The sequence below is a fragment of the Carlito syrichta genome, unplaced genomic scaffold (assembly GCF_000164805.1).
Source record: "Carlito syrichta isolate Samal-C Ts95f unplaced genomic scaffold, Tarsius_syrichta-2.0.1 Scaffold304493, whole genome shotgun sequence".
Classification (NCBI taxonomy): Eukaryota; Metazoa; Chordata; class Mammalia; order Primates; family Tarsiidae; genus Carlito; species Carlito syrichta.
The window spans coordinates 179885-206391 of NW_007248589.1; the positions used below are offsets into that span (position 1 = coordinate 179885).

The window sequence follows — 26507 nt, forward strand, 5'->3', positions numbered from 1 at the left end:
CCCCTACTGGGAATATACCCCAAAGAACTCAAATCACTCTATCAAAAAGATACCTGCACACATATGTTTATCGCATCATTGTTCACAATAGCAAGGATCTGGAACCAACCATGCTGTCCATCAAAAGTGGACTGGATTTTAAAAATGTGGTACATATGCATGATGGAGTATGCATATGTATGGCACTATGTAGCCATAAAAAAGAACAAAATTATGAATTTCACAGCAATCTGGATGGAACTAGAGTCTATAATACTGAGTGATCTCTCACAGAAACAAAGATCTGAGTATCATATTCTCACTCATATAGTGGACCTTGAACATCTATCATAATACTAAAAGAAAAGGACTGACAGTGGTGGGAAACTATGGGAGGGGCAAGGAGGGGAAGGGAGGTGGGACTAACGGTAGCGAGTATCTGTCGGGAGATAGGGAGACACTCCTTATCAACAAGGGTGGCTGAACGATGCATATTTGTAAACCTAATCCTTAATTGTACCCCACAATTTTAAAATTAAAATTAAAAAAAAAAAAATGAGACAGATGACAACTAAAATTCAGTCTTTGTATTTTGAGTTAATAAACACAGAGATTATACTTAGAACCTAATAGAATATATTCTTATTTTCTTTCAGAGGATGATAGGTAGTGCGAGTGTTTCATGTGGGAGTTATTAGATTGTTTAATGTAGGAACAGTAAAAAGACCAAAGGAATGTGTGAAGTAGGATAAAATAATTATAAAAGTCTAGAATAACTCCTTTGATCATTCACTCTGAATAAATATAATAATAAAAATAACATTTAATTACTATAAAATACATATTATCAAGCATAGACAGTTACACTTTAAGAGAAAACATCTGTTTACAAGATTTATAAATACCTCTAGCTGCTTTTCTTTCTCCCTGAAGTTTTTCAGTTCACAGTGATACCTGTGCATTTCTGGAGGGCCAATTGACTTCTCAGTAGCTTCAAGGAGTTCAATTTTGCTGAGTTTAGCAAATTCTCCAACTTTGTCCTAGAACACAAAAATGAAATATCAGCAATTACTATCATCTATAAATATCTTCAGGATGTATTTCACTCAATGGATATTGTCAAAACAAAACTCATTTAAAAAAACTGATTTTACTTTGAGACGTGAATCTTCATATAAACCTTATATATATTATTCTTTGAATTTATAAAGACAATTTAGGGTATAAGTTGTCATCTTTTAGATAATCTTGAAAAATGTCCATGTCCATATTGAGGCTGATATGTTTATGTTTTGTTTTGTTTTTAAAGAGACGAGGAGTCAATTCTGTTGCCCAAGCTGTTCTTGAAATCCTGGGCTCAAGCAATCCTCCTGCCTCAGTCTCTCAAAATGTTGGGATTATTGGCATGAGCCATCGTGTCCGGCCTCAAATGTTTATGTATATATTTGGGAATAAAAGAAAAAGTTGTCCCTTGGACAGAAGTGACCAGTATAACCCATCAGTTGGATTATTAGGTTTAAAAACAAACAACTTCAAGTATCTCCTAGAGATAATCTGACATCAGCTGATAAATGCAAACACTTTACAATTTTAAATTTTTATTTAATTTGGTCATATTTAATCAAATTATCACTGTGTGTCTGAAAAAAATAAATAACCATAAATTGGTTACTAGATAGCATTCAAAGCCAAACTGAAAAGTTATTGGACTTTAACATTTAACATGTGTTATTAAGATTTTTTTTTTTTTTTGAGTTAGAATCTCACTCCATTACTCAGGCTGGAGTGCCACTGCTCACAGCCACCCCAGCATCAACCTGCTGGGCTCAGGTAATCCTTCCATCTCAGCCTTCCAGGTAGCTACCATACCCGGCTAATTTTTTATTTATTGTAAAGACGAGGTCTCACCAAGTTGCCCAGGCTGGTCTCGAACCCGTAGGCTCAGGCAAACCTCTCACCTCGGCCTCCCAAAGTGCTAGGATTATAGGCATGAGCCACTGTGCCCAGCCAGGATTTTTATTTTTAAAAAACAAATTTAAAATATAACAAAAATTTAGAAAGCACCTATAGATTTAAGAGTTCTAGTATATCAAATATTTTACACAAACAAATACACAGACGAAAAAGCTGTTCATTAACAAAATATTACGGGTCTACAAATGAAAGCACATAGTTGTCTAAGCTACTCTCTATACTCAAAAATGATACAACTTTATTTCAAAATACTCTTAATTTAAACTTTTTATTCATTGAAATTTTCTAAATTACTGCAAATTAATAGCATTATATTTCATGTAACAAAATGCTACCTTTACAAAGCACTATTAGTCTGTGTTAGAGTGCTATGTTTGATTTAAGTGGTAGTCATCATAATATCCCTTGAAAAGAACTGCACCCTTATATGGCATAAAAAGTAAACAGTATATATAAAATTCTCTCATCTTTACATTTACTTCTCTCATACCTGAGGTAGAAACTGGCAAAGATTGCCCACTTGAATATTTAAGGCTGCAACTTGTTCTTCTACTACTTTCTGGGTTGTAGATTTTCTGTTGATGAACCAAGAGGACTGGTTTTTTGTGACATCAATCTCACGGGTGATTACAAGATTTCCAGAATCTCTGAACCTAATTTAAAAATAATTTTAAAATCTTTATATTCAAAATACAAGCATTTAGTAAAATTCCCAAAATTCTCTTGTACCAAAATACTAGACAGGATTATTATAATTTTTACTCCTTTTGATATTTTGGCCACTTACAAGAAGGAAGCCTTGACATTTTATTAGTAGTAATATAATATTGACCACATGTCAGTTACTACTTACTCAACACTCAAAATTAATCTGTTAAAATAAAATTAAAACAAATGCCAATATAAATTTTCAAAACTACTAGAGGAGTTGCATATCTGGAGTTATACATCCTTTAATTATTATGCTATTCTTCAATCACATGTGCTGACTATAAGTAAAAATGGGTTGGTATATTAAAGCATTTAACAATTAGACCTCAAAACTGCCTTTACTTGGAAAATATATGAATGAAAATCAACTCTTGTATAAGCATTTCCAGAAATCAAAACTAGCCTACCTATACTGTAGTCCATGGCTTTCTCACCATGTCTTCCACTGTGAATTCAGAGAGGACTACATCACATGGATATATAGGGACATTAAGCAATACAGAATCTGAAAGAAGAGTGTTAACTTATTCCTTGCTTTTAGTACTACTGCTTCACACCTCCCATCTATTCATTCATTTTCACTGGGAATCACTGCATGTGGTAGAAAGATAAATTATCGGTATCCACTTTCTAAATGACAATAATTTGTCAATCTGTATGCATAGATTATACTGTAATCAAAACACCTCAACAGTAAGCTTTAGAACTTTCAAAGTGGTTTTAAACTTTCACTTCAAGCAGAATGACTAATAAAGTACCTTATTGATCCTCCTGCTGTAAACAACTAAAAATAATAGATAAAATATGCAAATAGCTTCATAAATGAATTTATGAGTTAGCATATAAGTAAGGAATTCTTATAAAACCCAGAATGGAAAAATAAAATTGGCTTTCACCTTGAGGGCATTGGCCCCATCAGCTGACCTTGACAATTCATTTTCATGATCTCCTGGTAGAGGACAAATACAAGCAAAGCCCATAGCTACCCAAAGTGCAGAGTCTACTAGAAAACCATATATACCCTTAGTGCAAGGATAAACTAGAAATACTTCAACACCATCACAAACTGAAAATTCTACATATTATGATTCTGAATTGAAATGGTCTCTGAAAGAAGTTAATAACAATTCCCTCTGCAGGAACCCACCTTACCCTCAAAAAATTAGTACAGATAAAATTTAAAGAAAAAGAAGCAGTTCATTGGAAACACACATACATACAGGAAAACAAAGCATCAAGAACTAGCAGAAACAACAGCAGAATCATGAAGATGAAAAATATAAAGAGATACAGACAACTGAGTAAGAAAACCTAGTATGTCTAATAAGATTTTCAGAAGGACAAGAAGCAGAAAATGGGGTCAGTGGCAATATTTGAAGAGATTTATTTATTAATAACTTTCCAAAACTAATGAAAAGACACAAAACCACAAATTTAAGAAGCACATTAAATATCAAGAAAAATAAATAAAAAATAAATTCATACCTAAATATAGGATATGAAACTAGAAAATACCAAAAACAAATAAATGATTTTAAAAGCATCTTGAGAATAAGAGAATGATTACTATCAAGGAAACTAAGATTAGATTCACATTAGAAAACAATGGCATTATACTTTGAAAACGCTAAGACCTATCAATGTAGAATTTAGTAGCCAGCAAATACATCTATCAGGATTTGGAGCAAAATAACATCACTTTCAGAGAAAAACTGGATGTTCCAGTGGATGAGGCTCATTAAAGAAAACTTTAAAGAATTTCCTTTTGGAAGAAAGAAAGAGATCTAAGAGAGATCAAAATTCAAGAAGAAATAAAAAGCAAGGCAAATAAAAGTATCAGGGATAATTCCAAACAAACTGACAATATAATTAATATAGTTATAGTAATAATTATTATGTCTTGAGGAGTTTAAAAAACAAGGTAGAATTTTTAAAACATGCTAAGTTCAGAGACATTACTAAGAACAAAGTACTCCAAGCTTAAGGTATTTAACTGTTTGGTAGGAGGACAGATATCTTAATTAAGTCTAAACTCTAGCAAGTATTTGTGCTTAACATTTTAGTAGCCACTAAAGCAAGAGAAAAATGCATTGTTTTCAAGACAACAGAGAAGGAAAAATGAAACAAACAGAAGAACTTCAGCAAAAACAACAGAAAGCTGAGCACAGTGGCTCACATCCATAATTCCAGCACTTTGGGAGGCTGAGATGGGAGGATTCCTTGAGGCTGCATGAGACCAGCCTGGATAATACAGTGAGATCCTCGCCTGTAATCCCAGCTATTCAGAAGACTGAAATGTGGAGAACAGAGAATTACGATGATGCTACTGAACTCTAGCCTAGGCAAAAAACAATCTCAAAAAAAAAAAAAAAAGCAACAGAGAAAAATGCTGAACTGTGAAACAAATCAAAAGCAGAGAATAAGACAGTAAAAATAAGTTCAAATATATAAATACAATATTTGCAAATGGACTATATGCTTTATTCAAAAGACTACACAAGGAATAAAACAGCCACACTAGTTTCAGTGAGATACAAAAGATATAAAAACCATGAAATGAATGAAAAAAGGTAACTAGGAAAAAATACATTTTAAAAAGGTACTAACTACATTAATGGCAAGTTAAACAGATTTTAAGGCAAAAAAACATCAAAAGATAGAGGTCGGCCAGGCTTGGTGGCTCAGCCTGTAATCCCAGCACTTTGGGAAGCTGAGGCAAGTGGACTGCCTGAGCCACGGGTTCGAGACCAGCCTGGCGAGACCTTGACTCTACAATTTAAAAAAAAAAAAAAAGCCTGAGCTCAGTGGCTCAGCCTGTAATCCCAGCACTTTGGGAGACTGAGGCAAGTGGAATGCCTGAGCCTGATGGTTCAAGACCTCGCCTCTACAATAAAAAAAAAAAAAAAAATTAGCCGGGCTCCGTGGCTCAGCCTGTAATCCCGTGTCTTTGGGAGGCTGAGGTGATTGAACTGCCTGAGCCCGCGGGTTCGAGACCTGCCTGGGCAACTTGGCGAGACCTCATCTCTACAATAAATCAAAAATTAGCCGGGTGTGGTAGCGCGCGCCTGTAGTTCCAGCTACTGGAAGGCTGAGGCAGAAGGATCGCCGGAGCCCAGCAGGTCGAGGCTGCGGTGGCCGGGAGCAGCCACTGCACTGCTGTCTGGACGACAGAGTGAGACTCCAACTCAAAAAAAAAAAATTTGCCGGGTGTGGTAGCGCGCACCTGTAATTCCAGCTACTTGGAAGGCTGAGGCAGAAGGATCGCCAGAGTCCAGCAGGTCAATGCTGGGGTGGCCATGAGTGTGCCACTGCACTCCAGCCTGGGCAATGGAGTGAGACTCCAACTCAAAAAATAAAAATAAGAAATAAAAAAATTAGCCAAGTGTGGTAGCACACACCTGTAGTTCCAGCTACTTGAAAGATTGAGGCAGGAGGATTGCAGGAGCCCAGCAGGTGGATGCTGGGGTGGCCGTGAGTGTACCACGGTACTCCAGTCTGGGCAACAGAGTAAAACTCCAACTCAAAAAAAGAAAAAAAAGGACAGAGGTCAATACATAACAACAATAAGTTCAATTCACCAGGAAGATAAACATTTTGAATCTTAGCTATAACTAATAATGGCCTGGAAATTTATAAAGCAAAAATTGACGGGATAAGGGTAAGTGACAAATCCACACAGAGGGATAGTATAGTACACCTTTGTCAGTAATAAAGGAAGCAATAAACAACTGAAATCAGCAAAATAATAAGACTTAATGATATAATGAATAAACAGGAACTAACAGACAAACACAGACTACTGTAGGAATCAACAGTAGAATATTCATTCTTTCAGTTAAACGAAGAACAAATACAAAAACTCATTATATAAAGTAAGCCTCAACAAATTTCAAAGGATCAGTAACATAAAAACAGTACCTCTTTCTATTTATTTTACAGCACTACAATCAAAGTGGAAGTCAATACCAAAAATATAATATGAAAAATCACTAAATTAGAATCAGAAACAACTTCTAAGTACAAACTCATAAAGAAAATATTCAGAAATGAAAAACAGGAAAATTCTATATACCAAAATTTGGGACATGGAGCTAAAGTAATAAATACTAAGAGGGAAATGTTTAACCTTAACTGTTTACATTAGAGAAAATAAAAGACTAAAAGTTAGTACAATAAATATCCATTTCAAGACATTAGAAAAAGGAAAAAAAAAAAAAAAACTACAGGAAACTTTAAAGAAGAATCAGTTATGGTAAGAATAAAAATAATTGAAACAGAAAATCATGCATAAGACAAAACAACAATGCAAAATTTAGTTTATCGTGAAAGATGAATAAAATTGACAAATCATTTTTTTTTTCAAATCTAGGAAAAAAGGACACGAATGAAGGAGGGGAATACAACTGAGAAGACAAACTATATTATATATAAGATAATATAGAATAAACTCATATATGAGGAGATTTTTTTCATGCCAATAAAATTTAAAGCTGACTGGGCATGGTGGCTCACACTTCTAATTCCTGTCTTTGGGGAGGCCGAGGCTGGAGAATTGTATGAGGCCAGGAGTTTGAGACCAGCCTGGGAATATAGCAAGACCTTGTCTCTAAACACCCTCCCCATGAAAAAAAAAGCCAGGCCCGATGGCACACATCTGTAGCCCCAGCTACTCAGTAAGCTAAGCCCAAGAGTTTGAGACTGCAGTGAGCTACCTATGATGGTCCGACTGCACTCCAGCCTGGGTGTCAAAATAAGACTCTGTCAAATAAAATTAAAAAATTAAAACTAAGAAAAATAGGAAAATCTGGCTGGGGTCAGTGGCTCAGCCTATAATCCAGCACTTTGGGAGGCCAAGATGAGTGAACTGTCTGAGCCCACGGGTTCCAGACCAGCCCGGGCAATTTAGCGAGACCTCATCTCTACAATAAATCAAAAATTCGCCTGTAGTTCTGGCTACTTAGAAGGCTGAGGCGGAAGGATCGCCTGAGCCCAGCAGGTCAACATTGGGGTGGTGGTGAGTGTGCCACGGCACTTCAGTTTGGGCGACGGAGTGAGAATCCAACTCAAAAAAAAAAAGAAAGAAAGAAAAACAGGAAAATCCCTTAAAAAGTATAATGATGATGATCTAAGAAATAGAAAACTGAAATAATCGTATTAGTATTAAATAAATTAAATCAGTAGTTAGAAAAAATTTAATCAGTAGTTAGAAACAAAACAAAAACCCACATGATTTTTCCCAGCAATTTTAACCAAACATTCAAATCACAGATATCTTTCAAAACAAAATACAGAGGTAAGAATCCTAAGAAAGCCAAATCTTGCAATGCATCAAAAAATTATGAACATATTGGATTTTAGTAATGCACAATCGAGCAAATGCCAGGAAATTAATTCATCAACTAAACTGGTATGATTAACTCAACAGATGCAGATAAAACTCAGTAGCTATTCATAAGTGAAAGGACACTAGGAATATACCAAATCTCCAACCAAGTAAGAAATTTTTCCAAAATCCTACAACAAATATTTCACTTTGGACATAGTTATTCTTCAGTTCCTCAGAAACAACAAACTTAATTCTATTTTAAATCCCGTACACAAACTTGTCTCTCTGCCTGGAATACTCTACTCCCAGATCTTTTTATGATTTTTTTCCCACTATAATTCACTTTTTGGCTCAAAAATAATTCAACAGACCCTTCTTGAAATCTCAGTAGGAATAAATAAAAGCACCACCTCTCCTAAACTTTGTCAAGACCAAAAATGAGCTAAATCTATCATAAATTATTTGTCCCAAAGTTGCTTGACAGACGACTCTTCTCCTCAAGCTATTCAAAGCACTGGTTTCCAGGTTACTGTAGCTCTTCTGACTCACTAGCCAACTCTCAGTTTCCTTTCTTAACCTGTGTTCAGTCTCTAAATGTTGCACTGCAGTAGGGCTTTGTTCTAAGAATTCTCCTTTATCTATCTCTTCTTCACTGGTGATTTCATTCATCATAATATTGATGTCTTCCCAAATGTATTATCTCGAGCCCAAACTTCTCCCTGAATGACAGGTTTCTATATCTAGCTGCCCATTCAACATTTCCACCTAAATTTACACTAGGTTATCTCAAACTTTACTATGTTTATTGATTCTGAAACGTACCTATCTTTTACATTTTAACATTTCTGAAACTGGGATGCACACTTCAAACTATTTATGCTAGTTTAATTGGAAGTTGCACCTTACAAGTACCTGCAAGTCCTTCTTGATACCTCACTGTTTCACCCATACCCTACATATAATTCATGAACAAATCCTAAGCCACTATCATCTATCATAGGGTTATTGTATTAGTAACTTAACTGATACTCTTGTTTTTTTTTTGCCTTTGCTCTCTAAGTCTATTTTCCATATAGCACCCCAAATGTTTGGGTTAAATTCTAAGTCAGATCATGTCATTCCTCTGCTCAAAATGTGGTGGCTTCACAACTTATGCAAAATAAATGCCAAGTCCTTACATTGGCTATAAGCTCTATGAACTGACTCACTGATATTTTCACACTTTTATCTTTTGCTATTCTCTTCACAATGTGTATACCCTCAGGGCCTTATCATTTGCAGATACCTGTATCTGCAATGTTATTTCCCTCAAAAATCTCCATGCTCATTATCTTCCCTCCTTCAGCTCTTTGATTAAAGACTATCTTCTCAGTGAGAACTCTCCCGATCACCCTATTTAAAGCTATAAAACTCCATTCTGACACTTCTACCCTTCTTTCCTACTTTATTTTTCTTCATAGCACTTATCACTGCCTAACATAACATATATTTTACTTATGTATCCATTTCCCCTCATGACCCTGGCTATAAATTCCATGAAGGTTGAGTACTACAAGGTCTGACAATTAAGTTCATGAATTCATCCAAGAAAAATTACTACATACCTCATTGTTGAATTTCACTATGGTCACCTTTGAAGTACTCCCTTGGTAAGCTATGCACTGACACCAGCACCTAGTACACTCATCACAGCAATTTTGGAACTCTTTTTCTGGAATGGCCATCAGATCTGTCGTCGTATTACCCTTGATGTCCCAAATGTCATCAAAATGTCTTCCTTTCAATATTTGTTTTATCTTCAGGTAAAGAAAAAAGTTATTGGAGGCCAGATCAGGTGAGTAGGTATTCCAATAGTTATTTGTTTACTGGCTAAAAACTCCCTCACAGGAGTGCTATGTGAGCCAGGGTGTTCTTGTGATGCAAGAGCTCCTTTGGGTCTGTTTTTGCACACACCTTTCTCATGCCAAGTTTCAGTTAAGATGTTCTTGGTTTTTCTGTCAATATTTATTTGGTCTGCTATGATTCTCAGTCAGCTGATGATTTTGACACACAATTTGATAAGTTTTTGCAATGTTTTTGTCATCTTTGCTCACAATGGCCATCCTGACCTGTCTTCATCAGTGACACTTTCTCTCCTCTCAGAAAGATTTTTAATCCATTTGTACATTGCCATTTTATTCATGGCATGTCCCTGATTTCATTTCCACTCTTGCCAAGTTTAAAAAGAAATTTAATGTTTGTTGTTCTAATTCAAACTCTTAACATTCTCGCGAAGGCAAACAAAAACATGCAACAACAATGAATGCCACTCAGCAAGACACTGCCACACTTCAATATGAACAGTTGTGAGACACTGATATACCAAGGTTATAAGACCTTACCAAACATAAGGCCAACATAAGCACATGATAGCAAACTGATGAACTTAATTGTCAGACCTCGTATATTTGAAAAATGACTGTATAAATACATGCCAGAGATTATTTTACCCACCATTCCACTCAATGAGCACATGGCCAATTAATGCATTTGTTTAACAGCAATAATAATTTCAACAACTAATGATGAGCTATGTACTCTCAAGGTCATGTGGACCTCTGTGAAACAACTGACTATAAGGTAACCACGTGGAGTTTGGGGAAAGGAAATCTCTCCTTGTCTCAGATTTGGTAGCAACTTTGGTGGCTCTGGTTAGTGGCCATAGATTAGATTATTACAGTAAGGAGCTACTATGCACCAAGTAGTTTAACTCTTTAGATAATTAAGAAAACTGGGCCTTTGAGAGTACAAAGTTAGAAGTGCTTAAGACCTGCTGGCATCCATACTGGACTTTTGAAACAAAAGCTAAAATGCCTTCTGTCTTTTCATACATATACCCAGCTTAGTGTATTTGTTTCAGCTTCAACTTCTGAGAAACCATTACTCAAAGGTACCAGGGCAAACCCAGAAGTATTTTTGGCAATTATGTTTCAAAAATTAAGATACAGGCCAGGTGCAGTGGTGGCTCAAGCCTGTAATCCCAGCACTTTGGGAGGCCGAGGTGAGAGGAATGCCTGAGTCCAGGGGTTCAAGACCAGCCTCGGCAACTTGATGAGACCTTGTCTCTACGATATATCAAAAATTAGCCGGGCATGGTAGTGCGTGCCTGTAGTTCCAGCAACTTGGAAGGCGGAGGCAGAAGAATCACCTGAGCCCAGCAGGCTGACGCGGGGCTGGCCGTGAGCGAACCACTGCACTACAGCCTGGGCGACAGAGTGAGACTCTGACTCAAAAAATTAAAATTAAAATTAAGATATAATTCACATGCTATGATACCCCTTTAATATGTACAATTCAATGTTTTTTTAATTGTAGTAAAATACACATAACATAAAGTTAACCATTTTCAGGTATACGGTTCAACAATGGTATTTAGTATATTCACAAGACTATATAACCGTCAACTAATTCCAGAATATTTTCATCACTCCCCTCAAAAGCCCATACCCATTAAGCAGTCACCCCACATTCCCTATTCTTGTCATACCCCAGGACACACTAATCTATTCTTTGTCTCTACAGATTTGCCTTTTCTGAACATTTCACAAAAATAGAATCATACAACACGTGGCCTTTGTGTCTGGCTTCTTCCACTAAGCACGATGTTTAGAGGTTCACCCACACTGTTGTATGTATCATTTCTTCATTCCTTATTATTGCTGAATAACAAGCCACTGTTCAGATATACCACATTTTGTTTAGCCATTCATCTTCTAATGGAGATCTGGGTTATTTATAGTTTTTTACCATTAAAATTAGAGAATGCTAATTTTGTGTGGATATTCTCTAAAATAGATACGTATTAAACAGAATAAATGGACAGAAGAGTATGTGTATTCTGAATGTTGATAGACACTGCCAAACAGAATATACTGACTGCATGTCCATCAACAGTGTAACACTTCCTTCCACCTTCATATTACTATATTTTATTCTTAAAATTTTCCAAGCTGGGAGAACAAAAAAATCCTAATTATCTTAATTTTCTTGATAACTAGTAAGGTGCAGCCTCTATTTTATACTTTTTGGGCTACTTATTTTACTTTTGTGCTAAAGTTCTTTGCTCATTTTTCTTTTAGGTTGTTTATAACTTTTACTGATCTGCATGAGACACTGATTGGTATTTCAATAATTTTTAAGAGTTGTAAATACTTTTTGTGCTGAACATGTTTTATCCCACGTATCACTTATTTTTAACTAGTATATTATTACTTCCAGCTGGATTTTTATGTTGCCTAAATTTTCTACATTACTTTTTATGCTTATTGGAAATCTTGTTTTGCTTAGAAAGACCTTCCCCATTCCCAAGATTTTAAAAATAACCCACTTTTTAAAAATTACTTCCTAGATTAAATATTTTCCACTTGGCCATCAATACATTTAATTTATGTGTAGAATGTTAGATAAAGCCTTAAATTTATTTTTTAAAAATGTTAATAGCCAATTACTTCCACTCAATTAGAGTAATTCATACCTACAATATTGTGATATAAAGGCTGAATATTCCTAATCTGAAAGTGTGAAATCTGAAATGCTCCAATGAACATTTCCCTTAAGCTTCATGTTGGAGCTCAAAAAGTTTTGGATTTCCAATTTTCAAATTAGGGATGCTAAACAGATAAGTATAGAGCAAATATTCCCAAATCTGAAAAATCCAAAATCCTAAACACTTCTGCTTCCTAGCATTTCAGATAAGGGATACTCAACTGTAATAGAAATATTTAGTCTCTGCCCCAGTTTGTGGTACAGAACTACCAAGCTCTTAACATTTCCTGGGTGACAGGAGAGGGTTAATGAAGTTAACTCTTGATGGGCTCCTCAAGGAGAGGTGGTCACCATGATCAGAAGCTTGGAACTTTCAGTTCACCCACCACCCTATCCTCTGGGAAAAGGAGAGACTAGAGTTAATAATCAATCATACCTATGTGACAAAGCCTCCATAAAAATCCCTGAACAACAAGAGCTCCTGGGTTAGAGAACACATCCATGTACCAGGAGCGTGCATCCCAAAATCATAAGGACAGAAGCTCCTGCACTCTAGACTCTTCCATACCCCACCCTGTATTTGGCTGTTCATCTGTAACCACTATAGTATCCTTTATAATAAATGGGTAAGTAAAGTGTTTCCCTGAGTTCTGTGAGCTATCCTAGCATATAATAGAACCCAAGGAGGGGGTCCTGAAAACTTCAATTTATAGTTAGTTGATGAGAAGCACAGGTCACAACCTGAGACTTGCAAATGGCGTCTATAGTGAGGGGCAGTCTTGTGGGTTCCAGCACTAACCCTGGTCAGTGTCACATTTAAACTCAACTAGAGTGTGGGGAAAAATCCTCGCACATCTGGTGTCAGAAGTGTTCTGTGTTGTGTTGAATTAGAGAGTAGCAAAAACAATTTGGTTTTTCCTGTCTCTTACAATGCTCCACACTTAAACTGCCACCATCACAATAATTAAGCTCTCAAGTACATTTAGATCCGTTGCTAGTTTCTCTATTCTGCTCTTCTAATCTTCTGTACTAATACCATACGATTTTACATTAACAACTTAACATCTGATACATAAAAATCTTATTCACAACTCTTGCTTTTTCATAACCTTCTTAGATTTTCTGGCACATTTATTCTTTGAGATGAACATTAGAATCAACTTGTAAACTTACCTGCTGAAACTCTCACTGGAAATTTATCAAATGTATTCATTAATTTGGAAAGGACTGATAAATTAATAATGATATTAACTTTACATTTCTCGGAAATATGCTTCACCACTTATTCAGGTCTTCATTTCGTATCCATCAGTAAAATTCTATCATTGTAAGTTGGATAAAATTTTTCATTTATTTTCTTTTTGCTTCCATGTATCTACTTCTCATCTGTACATAAATGAAAACTTTCTCTAATAATTTTTGAATAAAAGATCATTCCTCATGTATAAAATAGGGCTATCAGATAATCTCTAAGAGCTTTTCAGCTCAAAATTGCCCCAATTTTCCATAAAAACTCCAAAAACAATAGTCACTAAAAATCATCTAAACAATGTGTATATTTGTGTATAAAAAAGGCACATATACCAAGGCCGGCCAATTGGTTTCATTATAAATACCAACTCTGGTCCATCAGAAATAGCTGCCAAGAGTGGTCAGTTGAGAATAGCTATACTCAAGGGAAGAGAATACCATAAATTACTGATGTTATAAGGGAGGAAGTAAGAAATGGTGGCAGAACTACCAAGTATTGTCATACACGAAACTGACCAAACCTATTAACAGTAGTTATTTACAGAAGTGGAATTATGGCAGAAGGTTTTTATTTTCAACTTTACATTATTTGTATTTTTTTTTAAATGAGCAAGTATTACTTTAAAAATTAGCCAAAAAAGGGAGGGTACTTTAAGTTTGTGAAAAATATTGTAACTTAATAAATACTTAACAGTAGTAAAGTTCTATTTCATTACCTCTCATAAACTAATAATTTCCTTGGGAATTTTTTCCAAAATAAAATCCCTACAACTTAAGCTTTTAAAAATGCATTTTAAAAAACTTGTCTGGATAAAGCATTCTTTAAATATTATTTCCAATATTTATGCCATAATATCATAGTAATACTCTTCGAGTCATCAGGAAAGCATGAAGATAAACTAAGAAATTATATTTAAAAAAGGATTTCAGCACTTTTCACACTTACAGTTCAATTTCAACCATCCCTTTGGTACATCCTCTCTTCACAAAAAACCCAGCCTAAGACAAAAAAGAAAAAGTTAGCTGTGTTGACATTCCCAGTTTAACAATCAGAGATTTAGCAGTTGTTATTATTTGCCAAATTAAGATTTTTTGAGTAATGACTTGCATGTCCACTCCCATCACTTTCTTAAGGTATCCTTCCCAGATTTGGGTACCTCCACTATTCCCTCCCACAAATTAACAATAATATTAGTTAAAATTTATTGAACTCCTATGAACTAGGTAGTTAGCCTCTCACAAACCTCATGATAAAGCTAATAAGTGGCAGGAAAAAAACCTGATACCAGGAAATCTGGCTCCAGAGCCTGTGTGGTTAGCTACTATAATAAACACTCTCTGAGAAGAGAAAAAGCCTGTAGGAAAATAAAGCCTATAGTTTAACCACAAAGCACTATATCAAAGCTTCTTACTACCACTGAGAACTTTTATAGTTGCACAGATTAAATATTAACCACTCTAATATTACATATCCTGTTATCAGTTAGGATATATTTGTTACCAAGCATCATTTAAAAAGGAGCAATATAAATACAATTTACATAGCAAAATAGACCTATCTGAGCTATCCCATATGTCTATAAATCAAAGCACAAAAACAGATCCTAGGCCTAAAAAATCAAACTGGATCTTAAATCAGGCTATAAGTAAGTAATAAGTATCAAAAAAGAAAATATACCTTTGTAAATAACCTTTTTAATAGTGATAATGACAGTGATGATAATTATTTCCACAACAGCTAATATTTATTAAGCTGTTGTACAAAACTTTACATATTTTTCATTTACTACTCATGAGCAACCTTGAAGTCCATCTTATAGTTGATAAAACTGCGAAAGACAGGAAAAAAAAAAAAAAGACTGATCTTGTAACCAGAAAGTATAGCTTAATGGTTAAGAGCATAGGCTTTAACATCTACTATCTAAGTTCAAATCTCAACTCTGCCATATACAAGTTATTTGACATTGGTCAGGTTACCTAACCTCTGTTTCCCAAAATGGAAACCAATGACATCTTTGTAGGAGTGCTCTTTGTTCATTAGCTTGCAACAATTAAAATACTTCATACCAATAAGAACAAAACAAAAACTAGGAGGCAGTTCTTATTATAAAGTATCCACACAGATGGTGCAGAAATATGCTAAATTTTTATATTAGCATTTAAACAAAAACACAACATTAAAATATTTTTGCAGAGAACTTGGGTATCCTGTAAATAATCTGTGTATACCCAAAGGGTTATACTCTGTCATCTAGGAAACAGTACACTCCATGGACTTCCTTAAAAATCCTACCACTCAAGGATAAGATATGTTTTCTTTATGACAAAAACATGAGAAGGCTGGCAAAAATTATTACAGACCAAGTCACTCCAACTGTACAGACACTGGCATACAATCCAACAGACCATTACATAGTGAGAGGAATTTAATGAAGGATCTGACAACTTAAAAACTATACACTGATACTCAAAAAATTCTGAGTTCATCCTTAGATGCTATCCACTTCTTGTGCTCAAGGTCACAAGACTAATTATTAATAGAAGAAAGTATCTTTTCTACCTTATAAACGCCTCCCACAGAACATTAAAAACATACATATATTGGAAAAGTTTACTTATAACCTTAAGGGGTATTCACTTCAATCTTATAACCTTATGTAAAATTTTAGTCTAGTTTAAACTTGGGATATTTTGATGATATTGCAATATTTGCAGTAATTCATTTCAAGCTTTAAATGTTTTAGTAAGGTGACAACTCAACTTTCAGATGTTCTTTTTAAAATACGTTTTAGCCGGGCTCGGTGGCTCACCCTGTAATCCCGCGCCTTTGGGAGGCTGAGGTGAGTGGATTGCCTGAGCCTGCGGGTATGAGACCCGCCTGGGCGGCGAGACCTCATCTCTACAATAAATCAAAAAAATCAGCCGGGCGTGGCAGCACATGCCTGTAATTCTGGCTACTTGGAAGGCTGAGGCAGAAGGATCGCCAGAGCCCAGCAGGTCGAGGCTGCGGTGGCCGGGAGCGGCCACTGCACTCCAGTCTGGGCGACAGAGTGAGACTCCAACTCAAAAAAAAAAAAAAAAAAAAAAAGTTTTTATGTGAAATACATTAAAACCCAATGTATACACAAATTTAATGTACTATTTAAAGAAAATAGCACCCACTATCTATCACCAAAGCAAGCAAATGAACACTGTCGGTGTCGACACTCCCTGTGCAACTCATCCCAATTGCATCCTTCTCTTTCCTCAACAAATGCAACCTCTAAGCTGATTTGATCATTTGTTTGTTTTTAAGTATTACTACATACATACATATCCCTAAATATTAAACCCATTATTTTATGCTTTTGACCATCTGTACATAAAAAGCATACCTCACATACTCTTCCAATATAGCATTTTTGCTTAAAATTATGTTTTTGAAATTTAACCAGTGAGCTGTGGTTTATTTTCACTGTCATATAATATCCAATGTGACTATACTAGAATTGATTGCAAACAGTGCTGCTATAAATATTTTCATAATTTCACCTAGTATAAATGTACAAGAGCTTCCTAGGGTATGTAGGAGTAGAATTTTTGAATGATTGGGTATACGTATCTACAGATTTACTAGATGCCACATAATTTTCTGAAGAGTGTGTGCAAATTTATATTCCAAGAGTGCATTAGAATTCCCATTGCTCCATAGTCTTGCAAACACATGCCAGAATTTTGAGAGACTGATGAAGATACTATGCTAAGGTTAACACGCATTTTTCCAATAATTAATGAAGCTGAACATCTTTTCATATATTTACCACCTGGTTTGCCTCTTCCATAAAATGCCTAAGTATATCTTTTGCCTATTTTTCTTCTAAGTTGTTTTAAAATCTGGATACCAATTTTCTGCTATATGTCTTGTATATATCATCTCTCAATTTGCAGCTCATCTATTTCTTTACAGTGTCTTTGATGAACAAAAAACTTCTTAATTTTATCAAAGTTGAATTCATTAGTATCTTCTTTTGGTCTACACTTTTACTTAAGAAATTTTTCTTTAACTCAAAGTCACAAAGATATTCTCTATTATCAGTATCTTCTAAAAATCAATCACATTTAGATCTTCAATTAACCTGAAATTAATTTTTGTTCAATTGTGAGGATAGGACTGAATTTCATTTTTTCCTACACAGAAAACCAATAGTCTCAGTACTATTTATCCATCTTTTCCTTACAAAGTCAGTGTTATTTTGTTTTTGAGTTGGAGTCTCACTCTGTCGCCCAGACTGGAGTACAGTGGCCGCTCCCAGCCACTGCAGCCTCGACCTGCTAGGCTCTGGCGGTCCTTCCACCTCAGCCTTCCAAGTAGCTGGAACTACAGGTACACGCTACCACGCCCGGCTAATTTTTTGATTTTATTGTAGAGATGAGGTCTCGCCAAGTTGCCCAGGTGGGTCTCGAACCCGCGGGCTCAGGCAATCCACCAAGCCTGGCTCTAAGCCAGTGTTATAATAAACCAGGTGTCTACTAATCATGACTTGTATCTGGGTTCTTTATTCTGTCCCATCACACTCACCTCCTGTCTATTCCTACACTAATACCACAATGTCTTAATTAGTGTAACTTGATATTTAGTAGGGCAAGTTTCCCTGTTAGTTTTATCTCTTTAGGAGTATCTTAGATATTCTCAGCCTTCTAATGACAGCATTAGGATTCTGACTGGAATATAATGAATGAATATATATATCAATGTGAATAGTAACTTTTTATATTTTTTGGGGATAAAAGTTTTGCTTTGTTGTCAAGGCTGGAGTGCAGTGGTGCAATCATAGTTCACTGCAGCCTTGACCTCCTGGATTCAAGTGATTCTCCTGTCTCAGTCCCTCAAGTAGCTGGGACTACAGGTGGGTGCTACCATGCCTAGTTAATTTAAAAAATTTTTTTTAGGGATGGGGTCTCACTATGTTGCCCAGGCTAGTCTCAAGCTTTCAACCTCAAGTGAGCCTCTTGCCTTAGTCTCCCAAAGTTCTAGGAACACAGGCGTAAGCCAATGCACTCAGCCAAGAATAGCTTTTATAATAGATCTTCCAGTCCATTAATAGGGTTTTCTCTCCACTTATTCAAATCTTTAATGTTTTAAAAATAAAATATTATGATTTCTACATATAGATCTTACACATCTTTTGTTAATTTATTGCTATGTAGCTTGTATTTCTATACTATTGTAAACAATATCTATTTTTAGTTGTATTTTCTGTTTATTGTTAGTATACAGAAATGTAATTTACTTGTTCTATAATCTTACATCTAACAATCCTGATAAATTCTCATATTAAATCATCAGGCTTTTCTGGAGATTCTTCTTGGTTTTTATGCACTCATAATATCTGTGAATGACAGTTTTGATTATTTATTTCCAACTCTTCTATCTTTTGTCTACCTCACTGTTCTACCTAGAAATTCTAGTACAAAGTTAATATTAGTAACAGTAGGAAATCTCAATTTGCTCCTGAGCTTGTTAAACATTTTCATGAATCTCTTTTATAAAATTAAGTCCCTTCTATTTCTTATTTGCTAAGAGTTTTTTTTTTTTTTTTTTGAGTGGAAGTCTCACTCTGTCACCCAGACTGGAGTGCAGTGGCCGCTTCCGGCCACCGCAGCCTCGACCTGCTGGGCTCCGGCGATCCTTCCGCCTCAGCCTTCCAAGTAGCCGGAATTACAGGCATGCGCCACCACGCCCGGCTGATTTTTTGATTTATTGTAGAGATGAGGTCTCGCTGCCCAGGCGGGTCTCGAACCCGCGGGCTCAGGCAATCCACTCACCTCAGCCTCCCAAAGGCGCGGGATTACAGGCTGAGCCACCGAGCCCGGCTTGCTAAGAGTTTTTAATCTCCATCTTCTGAAATGATCAGGCAGCTCTTCTTTAAAACAAGATATGTCAATTTTTCCTTATGTTTAATAAGTCTCTTGAATAAATTCAATTTGGTCATAAAGTAGTATGCATTTTATTTGTTACTAGATTCAGCATGCTAAGATTTTTTTTTGAGATCTTTGTGTCTATAATCATGAATGATACTGCATTGCAATTTTCTCCTATTCTTGACAGATTTGGATACATCATATTCTCTGAAGGATTCTAAAATACAACTTGCTGCTGTTAGAATTAATCCATAACTGTCTTTGTATCTTTATGAGAAGACTAAACTGATTTAATTTATATGAATTTATTTTTTCTCAGAGTCAGTTTCAATAATTTATGCGTATAGATATATCTATTCACCAACTTCTAAAAAAATTTAAACTTTATTGGAATAAAGGTGGTCATGATATTCTCCTAAAACTCTTGAAATCTCTGCTGCATTCTGGTCAGGCCCCTATGGTAGTCACTTCGGCAATTCATAAATATTCTATTTCTTCTTCAAGCCCACCGTAGCGTTGTACTAGCTCATTACCTCTGAAGCAAGGTGTAGTCTCGTGACCTGCTTTGCTCAGTGTGAGTAGAACAAATAAATGCCACTTTTCAGAAAATTTTAACAGCCAGTTCCCTTCTCTCAGATGTAGCAACGATGGAAATATGCATTGAAATAAAGCTTCCATCAGCCTAAGTCCCTGAGTGACTATAATGAGCCTATAATGAACAAGTAGTGAGCACAAGAATTCATTTTTTGTATTGTTAAGTCACTGAATTTTGGGGGTTATCTAGCTTATAATGTAACATATCTTAACTATTACTTTTTTTCATTCCTTTTCTTCTTTTTTCTTCCCAGAAATTATTGACTTCACTAGTCATTCTAAAGAGCAATTTTCATTTTTCTATTGTATTGTTGTTTATTGTTTTATTAACTTCTTCTGTCACTGTCCAATGTCCATTAAGATTTTTTTTTAACCTATGTAAAATATAGAGGCATATTTTAAATTCTAAACAACTGGGAAATTTTTAGTTATCTTCTTTTTGTTATTATTTCTATCTTAATAGCAGTATGACCAGAGAATATGGTCTGTGTGGTACCAATTCTCTTAAATTTTTGACGCTTGCTTTATGGCTTAGTATACAATAAATTTTTAGAAATATTCCATTTGTGCTTGAAAGAAATTTGTGTTCTCAAGTTGCTGAGTGCAGTGTTTATGTGTATTAGATCAAACTTAACTGCATTGTTCACATTTTCTGTAGTCTAATTTTTCATCTGACTATGGATATGTTAAATTCTCATCAGAGTTTTGCTGATTTTGTCTATGTATTTTGGAGCTAGATTATTATGTGAATTCAAACTGAGAACTGAATTATCTTCTAGGTGAATTAAAACTTTCATCAATATTTAATTACCATCAATATCTCTACTTTTTGCTCTAAAGTCTATTTTGCCTACACCTACTTTTTATTGTACAGCATTTGGCTGGCATGCATTTTTTCACCCTTTTAACTCTCAACTTTTCTCTCTTTTTTTTGGTGTGAGTAGGAGTTTTACTCTGTTGCTCAGACTGAAGTGCAGTGGCATAATCACAGTGCACCTCAGCCTTGGCCTCCGGGGCTCAGGCGATCCTTCTGCCTCTGAGTAGCTGGGACTACAGGTGCACATCACCACACCTGGCTAATATTTAGATTTTTTTTGTAGAGACATGGTCTCACTATGTTGCCCAGACTGACCTTAAACTCCTAGGCTCAAGCAATCCTCTTGCCTCAGCCTTCCAAAGTGCTGGGATTACCAGCATGAGCCACTGTGCCAGGCCTTCTGTAGCATTTTATTTTAGATATGCTTATTATAAACAAAAGAGAACTGAACTTTATCCATTCTAATAGACTCTGTCATTTAACAAGACCATTTATACATTATTGTGATTATATTTACATATATTTCTATCTTGTTTTGTGATTCTTAAAAAATTATTTCATTTTATAAATATTTGTTTCTTCCTCTCCTCTTCCTCCTCCTCCTTTCTCAAGATTCTCTCTGGGTTGTTTGGGCAGTGTTTTTTCTTTTTTTTTTACCCCCGACTCTCATTTTATTTTTTTCTTTCTTGTTTCCAGGTGGTATATTCTATTTTAATTTTTATAGTAGGTTATTTACCCTAGAAATTTTAATATGCATATTTAATAAATTCTGAAGTTAATAAACTTGCTTAACTTCCTCCCAACAATATAAACCCAAGGATTACTTCACCTCTCATCACTTTCTTTCGGTTGTACAGTATTTTAGTTCTATCATGTTTGCTTTAAACGTCACAAATCAGATGTTAGTATTATTTTCTACAGTTTGTATATGATTTTCCTACATGTTGGCCATGTTTTTGTTCATCACTTCTTACTTCTCAGACTGTCCTTCTGGCACCATTTTCTTCTTCCTAAATTATATACTTTCAAGTTCCTTCAGTAAGAATCTCAGGCTTTGTTCATTCTTTTTATCCTGCTCCTATTCTAGGAAGTTATTACTACTATATTTGGTGTCCTGAAATTTACTGTAACATCTTCTCGTACCTTTCTTTCATTTATCCTGCCTGGGATATATTAAATTTCTTGAATAAGAGGATTCAAGTTTTTCAACATTTCAGGAAAACCCTTAGTCATTCTTCAAACTGTACATTTTCTTTTATCTATTATTTCCCTTAAGAATTGTAATTAGAGGCGTAATGAATTATCTTCCTTTACCCACTCTTAACTTTGATTTTATATTTCTTCTTTCTCTTTATCTCTATATTGCATTTTTAGAAGTTTTTTTTTGAATATTTTAGTGCTCAAATTTTCCTCTCAAATGTCTGCTTTGTTGCTTTACCTATCCACCAAGTTTCTGTCTTCGAGTAATATATTTTCATTTCATTCTATTTGATTTGTTTTCAAATGTACTGATCTTTTTATTACTTATTTGTCTGTTATACTTGCAATCTTCTTTTGTTTCCTTAAATATATGGTCTGCATCTCCTATCTGCAGGTTCCATATCTGCAGATTCAACCAACCATAAATCAAAAATATTTTGAGAAAAAAACAATTTAAAAAAAATGTAACAATTAAAAAAATAAAAATTTAAAAATACAGTATAATAGTTATTTACATGGCATTAACACTGTATTAGGTACTGCATATAATTTAAAGATGATTTTAACTGTAAGAATGTGCACAAGTTATATGCAACTGCAATGCCATTTTACAAGACTTGAGATTTTGTAGATTTTGGTATCTGTGGAGGGTCCTAGAACCCGCCCAACCCCCATACAGAGAGACAGTACACCTAGTTTATATTATATATCTAGAAGCTTTATAGATCTGTTTGTGCAATCTGTTAATCGTTGCTAGCTCTTATTTTAGGTGATTCATTTTCTCCCATATTTTATAATTTTTAGGTATGAATTACTGAATTTCTTGGAACTTTATGTTAGCATTCTTTTGAGGTCTAGATTATTTTTTGTATTTTCCTTCAAAGGATTTACATTCACTTCTGCCAAGTGCCTGAAGATACTACTAACTGGAACCATTTCAAACTAAAATTGCCACTTATAATATTTAGGTCACATAGGTAATAAGAATTCTGGCCCCAAACCTGTGTTAAGGTTTGTAGTTAAGAATTCTTTGGACCGGGCTCAGTGGCTCAGCCTATAATCCCAGCATTTTAGAAGGTCAAGGCGATTGGATTGCCTGAGCCCATGGAATCGAGACCAGCCCTGGCAACTTGGCGAGATCTTGTCTCTACAATAAATCAAAAAAATCAGCCAGGCATGGTAGCGTGTACCTATAATTCCGGCTACCTGGAAGACTGAGGCGGAAGGAATGCTGGAGCCCAGGAGAGGTTGATGCTGGAGTGGCCGTGAGCGTGCTACTGCATGGCAGCCTGAGTGACGAAGTGAGACCTCCAACTCAAAAAACAAAAGGAATTCTTTGGAAGACATTTTTTCACCCATTCTATTCAGAACTAAAAATAAGAAAAGTAATTTCCTGTCCCATTCTATAGTGTGTTTTGTTTTTGTTTTTTCCTCTGCTATACACAGTGTTGGTTTCCAGGTTTTATTTTCTAGCCCTTCCCCAACGTCAGAACATCCCAACCCAGTGCAAATAATTCAACACCAGGCTTTAAGGTCCAAGGTAACAGCAAATGCTCCAGAGGAAGCAACTACAGAGCTTGCTTATGTCTTCAGATTCACACTTCAGGTGTTCCATCAACAATGAACTACATATTTGATAGTGGTCTCATAATACTATAATGGAGCTGAAAAATACTTATCCCCTACTGACATCCTAGCTAGCTAACTAATGTCACGATGCAACGTGGTGACACTGGTGCAAACAAACTTACTGTGCTGCCAGTTATATAAAAGTAAAGCACATACAATTATGCACATTACATAACACTTGATAATAAAAGCCTAATTAAGGATATAAAGAAGAAAAATATTTTTGTACAGCTGTATGGTGTATTTGTGCTTTAAGCTAAGTGTTATTACAAAAAAGTCAGTAAGTTAAAAACTAAAAAGTTATAAAGTAAAAAAGTTACAGTGAGCTAAGGATAATTTATTATTGAAAAAAAAAGGCTTTTAAATAAATCTACTGTAGCCTTATAGGGTTTATAAAGTCTACAGTAGTGTACAGTAATGTCCTAGACCTTCACATTCACTCACAACTCACTCACTGCTTCACCCAGAGCCACTCCAAACCTACAAGCTCCATTCATGGTAAGTACTCTATACAGGTGTTCCATTTTTAATCTTTATACTGTATTTTTATTGTACCTTTTCTATGTTTAGATAGGTAAATACTTATCATAGTGTTATAACTACCTATAACATTCAGTACAGTAACATGCTGTACAGGTTTGTTGCCGAGGAGTGTAATAGGCTACACCATCTAGGTTTGTGTAAGTACACTCTATGATGGTCACACAACGACAAAACTGCCTAACAAAAAGTTCTCTAGAACACATCCTCATCAATAGGCAATTTATGATGATATTTTATTTCTGCTCTTGATAAATTTACTTCACGGTTCTACAAACCCAGTAATGCATTTAAAAAAAAGACATATTACATTGTTTCTAGTATTTCAGGTAAAAGATTCTTGGAGAATTCTCTAGATATACAATCCAAAATACTTCTAGAAATGAAAATCCGCTTTCAGCTTCTCTACCTGTCAAATTTACTCCTTCATTCAAGCACTATAAGTTTGCTATACCCAGGGAACTGAGATGTAGAAATTGATTTGCTACTGAAGGCAATTTAATGATTCTGAATTTTCTCAAAAAGTATTTATAACTCACCTTATCTGCCCGTCCCATGAAAGCAGGTTTGCCTGCTAACCCAAGGCAAATGGCACACACGATACTCGACTTCCCTGTTCCATTAGCTCCAATAATCATATTCAAGTGGGGTCCGGGAGATACTTCACAAATGTCATATGTTCTGAATTAAAAAGAGGTGAAATTATTAAGCAGAGATTTTTAAAAATTTCCTTTACAAAAACACTTTTTCTTGCTTTACATTATTTATAAGCTTCCTTAAATTCCTTTAAAAAAAGGATTAACCTTAAAAATTTAATGTTTTTTAATAGGTTGCCAATGAACAACTTTAGAGGTAAAATCTATCGGTGGAAGAAATGAAAAAAGCAAAAATGCATATCTAAAATAAGAATATTATTTCCCATGCTTTTTTCAAAAGTAAGTCTGTTAAAAAAGCAAAGTTTGAAATACTTCATCTTTTAGTAATTACAATACAACTGGAGACTGTATCAAAGCCACTGTCCAAGTAAAGCCGTTTTAAAACAGATTTCATGAAATGGCATGGTTTAGCTTAAATCTGTAAAGTCTGTACTTATATTTACCTTAAAATGCTTAATGGCTACTTCTCATATTTTAAGATATGAAAAAATCCAACCAAATGTTTATTCTAACTAGAAAACTAGAGATATATATTAACCCAATGATTTCATTTCATTTATCTTTAAAACATTTTTTTGAGCCAGGCATGTTTGTGTGTGCCTATACTCTCATCTACTCAGGAGGTTGAGAAGAGAGGATCACTTAAGCTCAGGAGCTCGAGACCAGCATGGGTAACATAGTGAGATCTCTAAAACAAACAAAAGTTGCAGGCTGTCCAGCACTCTAACTACAGTTAGAATCTAATCCTTATTAGATTCCAGGGACAGTTATGGCAAGCAAACTCTGACTGAGATTTCTTCTGCGTTGTCTTTCAATATGCTGAATTGGAACCCATAATGACGTTCTTTGCCCACAGCATTTCAGTTAGCTCTCAGGTAGCTGCCAACGAATTCCCCAAGAATAAATGTTTAACCTGATAGCAACCTGCTAGGTATATAAATAACTAAGTATACTTCATCTCTAACATTTAAAGAAATTAATGATTTTGCAATGCCAGGTGGTAATAAAAAGAAATACAGGTAGCAAAGAAGAAGTATTTTCTAGCAGGTTTGCCAACTCCATACGTTCACACAGGATCTATCTACTTTGTCTTCTCAGGTACTTTGTTCCACCAGCAGTTGGGTCGTAAAAGAATCCTTTATAATTTTGCTCAGCCTGTAATCCCGCGTCTTTGGGAGGCTGAGGTGAGTGGATTGCCTGAGCCCGCGGGTTCGAGACCCGCCTGGGCAGGCGAGACTTCATCTCTACAATAAATCAAAAAAATCAGCCGGGCGTGGTAGCACGCACCCGTAGTTCCAGCTACTTGAAAGGCTGAGGCGGAAGGATCGCCAGAGCCCAGCAGGTCGAGGCTGCGGTGGCCGGGAGCGGCCACTGCACTCCAGTCTGGAGCGACAGAGTGAGACTC

General features: G+C 35.4%; 1 protein-coding gene across 2 annotated transcripts in view; it reads right to left on the bottom strand.

Annotated features, from left to right (window-relative positions):
- SMC5 (structural maintenance of chromosomes 5) overlaps positions 1 to 26507 on the bottom strand; it is a 123578-nt gene that overhangs the window by 93742 nt on the left and 3329 nt on the right. For both annotated transcript variants that reach the window (XM_021713358.1, XM_008060049.2), the window contains exons 2-5: positions 24986 to 25127; positions 14712 to 14764; positions 2444 to 2606; positions 885 to 1019 (exon numbers count right to left, since the gene is read on the bottom strand). In XM_021713358.1, the coding sequence (XP_021569033.1) occupies positions 885 to 1019; positions 2444 to 2606; positions 14712 to 14764; positions 24986 to 25127 (493 nt within the window). The remainder of the gene's footprint in view (positions 1 to 884; positions 1020 to 2443; positions 2607 to 14711; positions 14765 to 24985; positions 25128 to 26507) is intronic.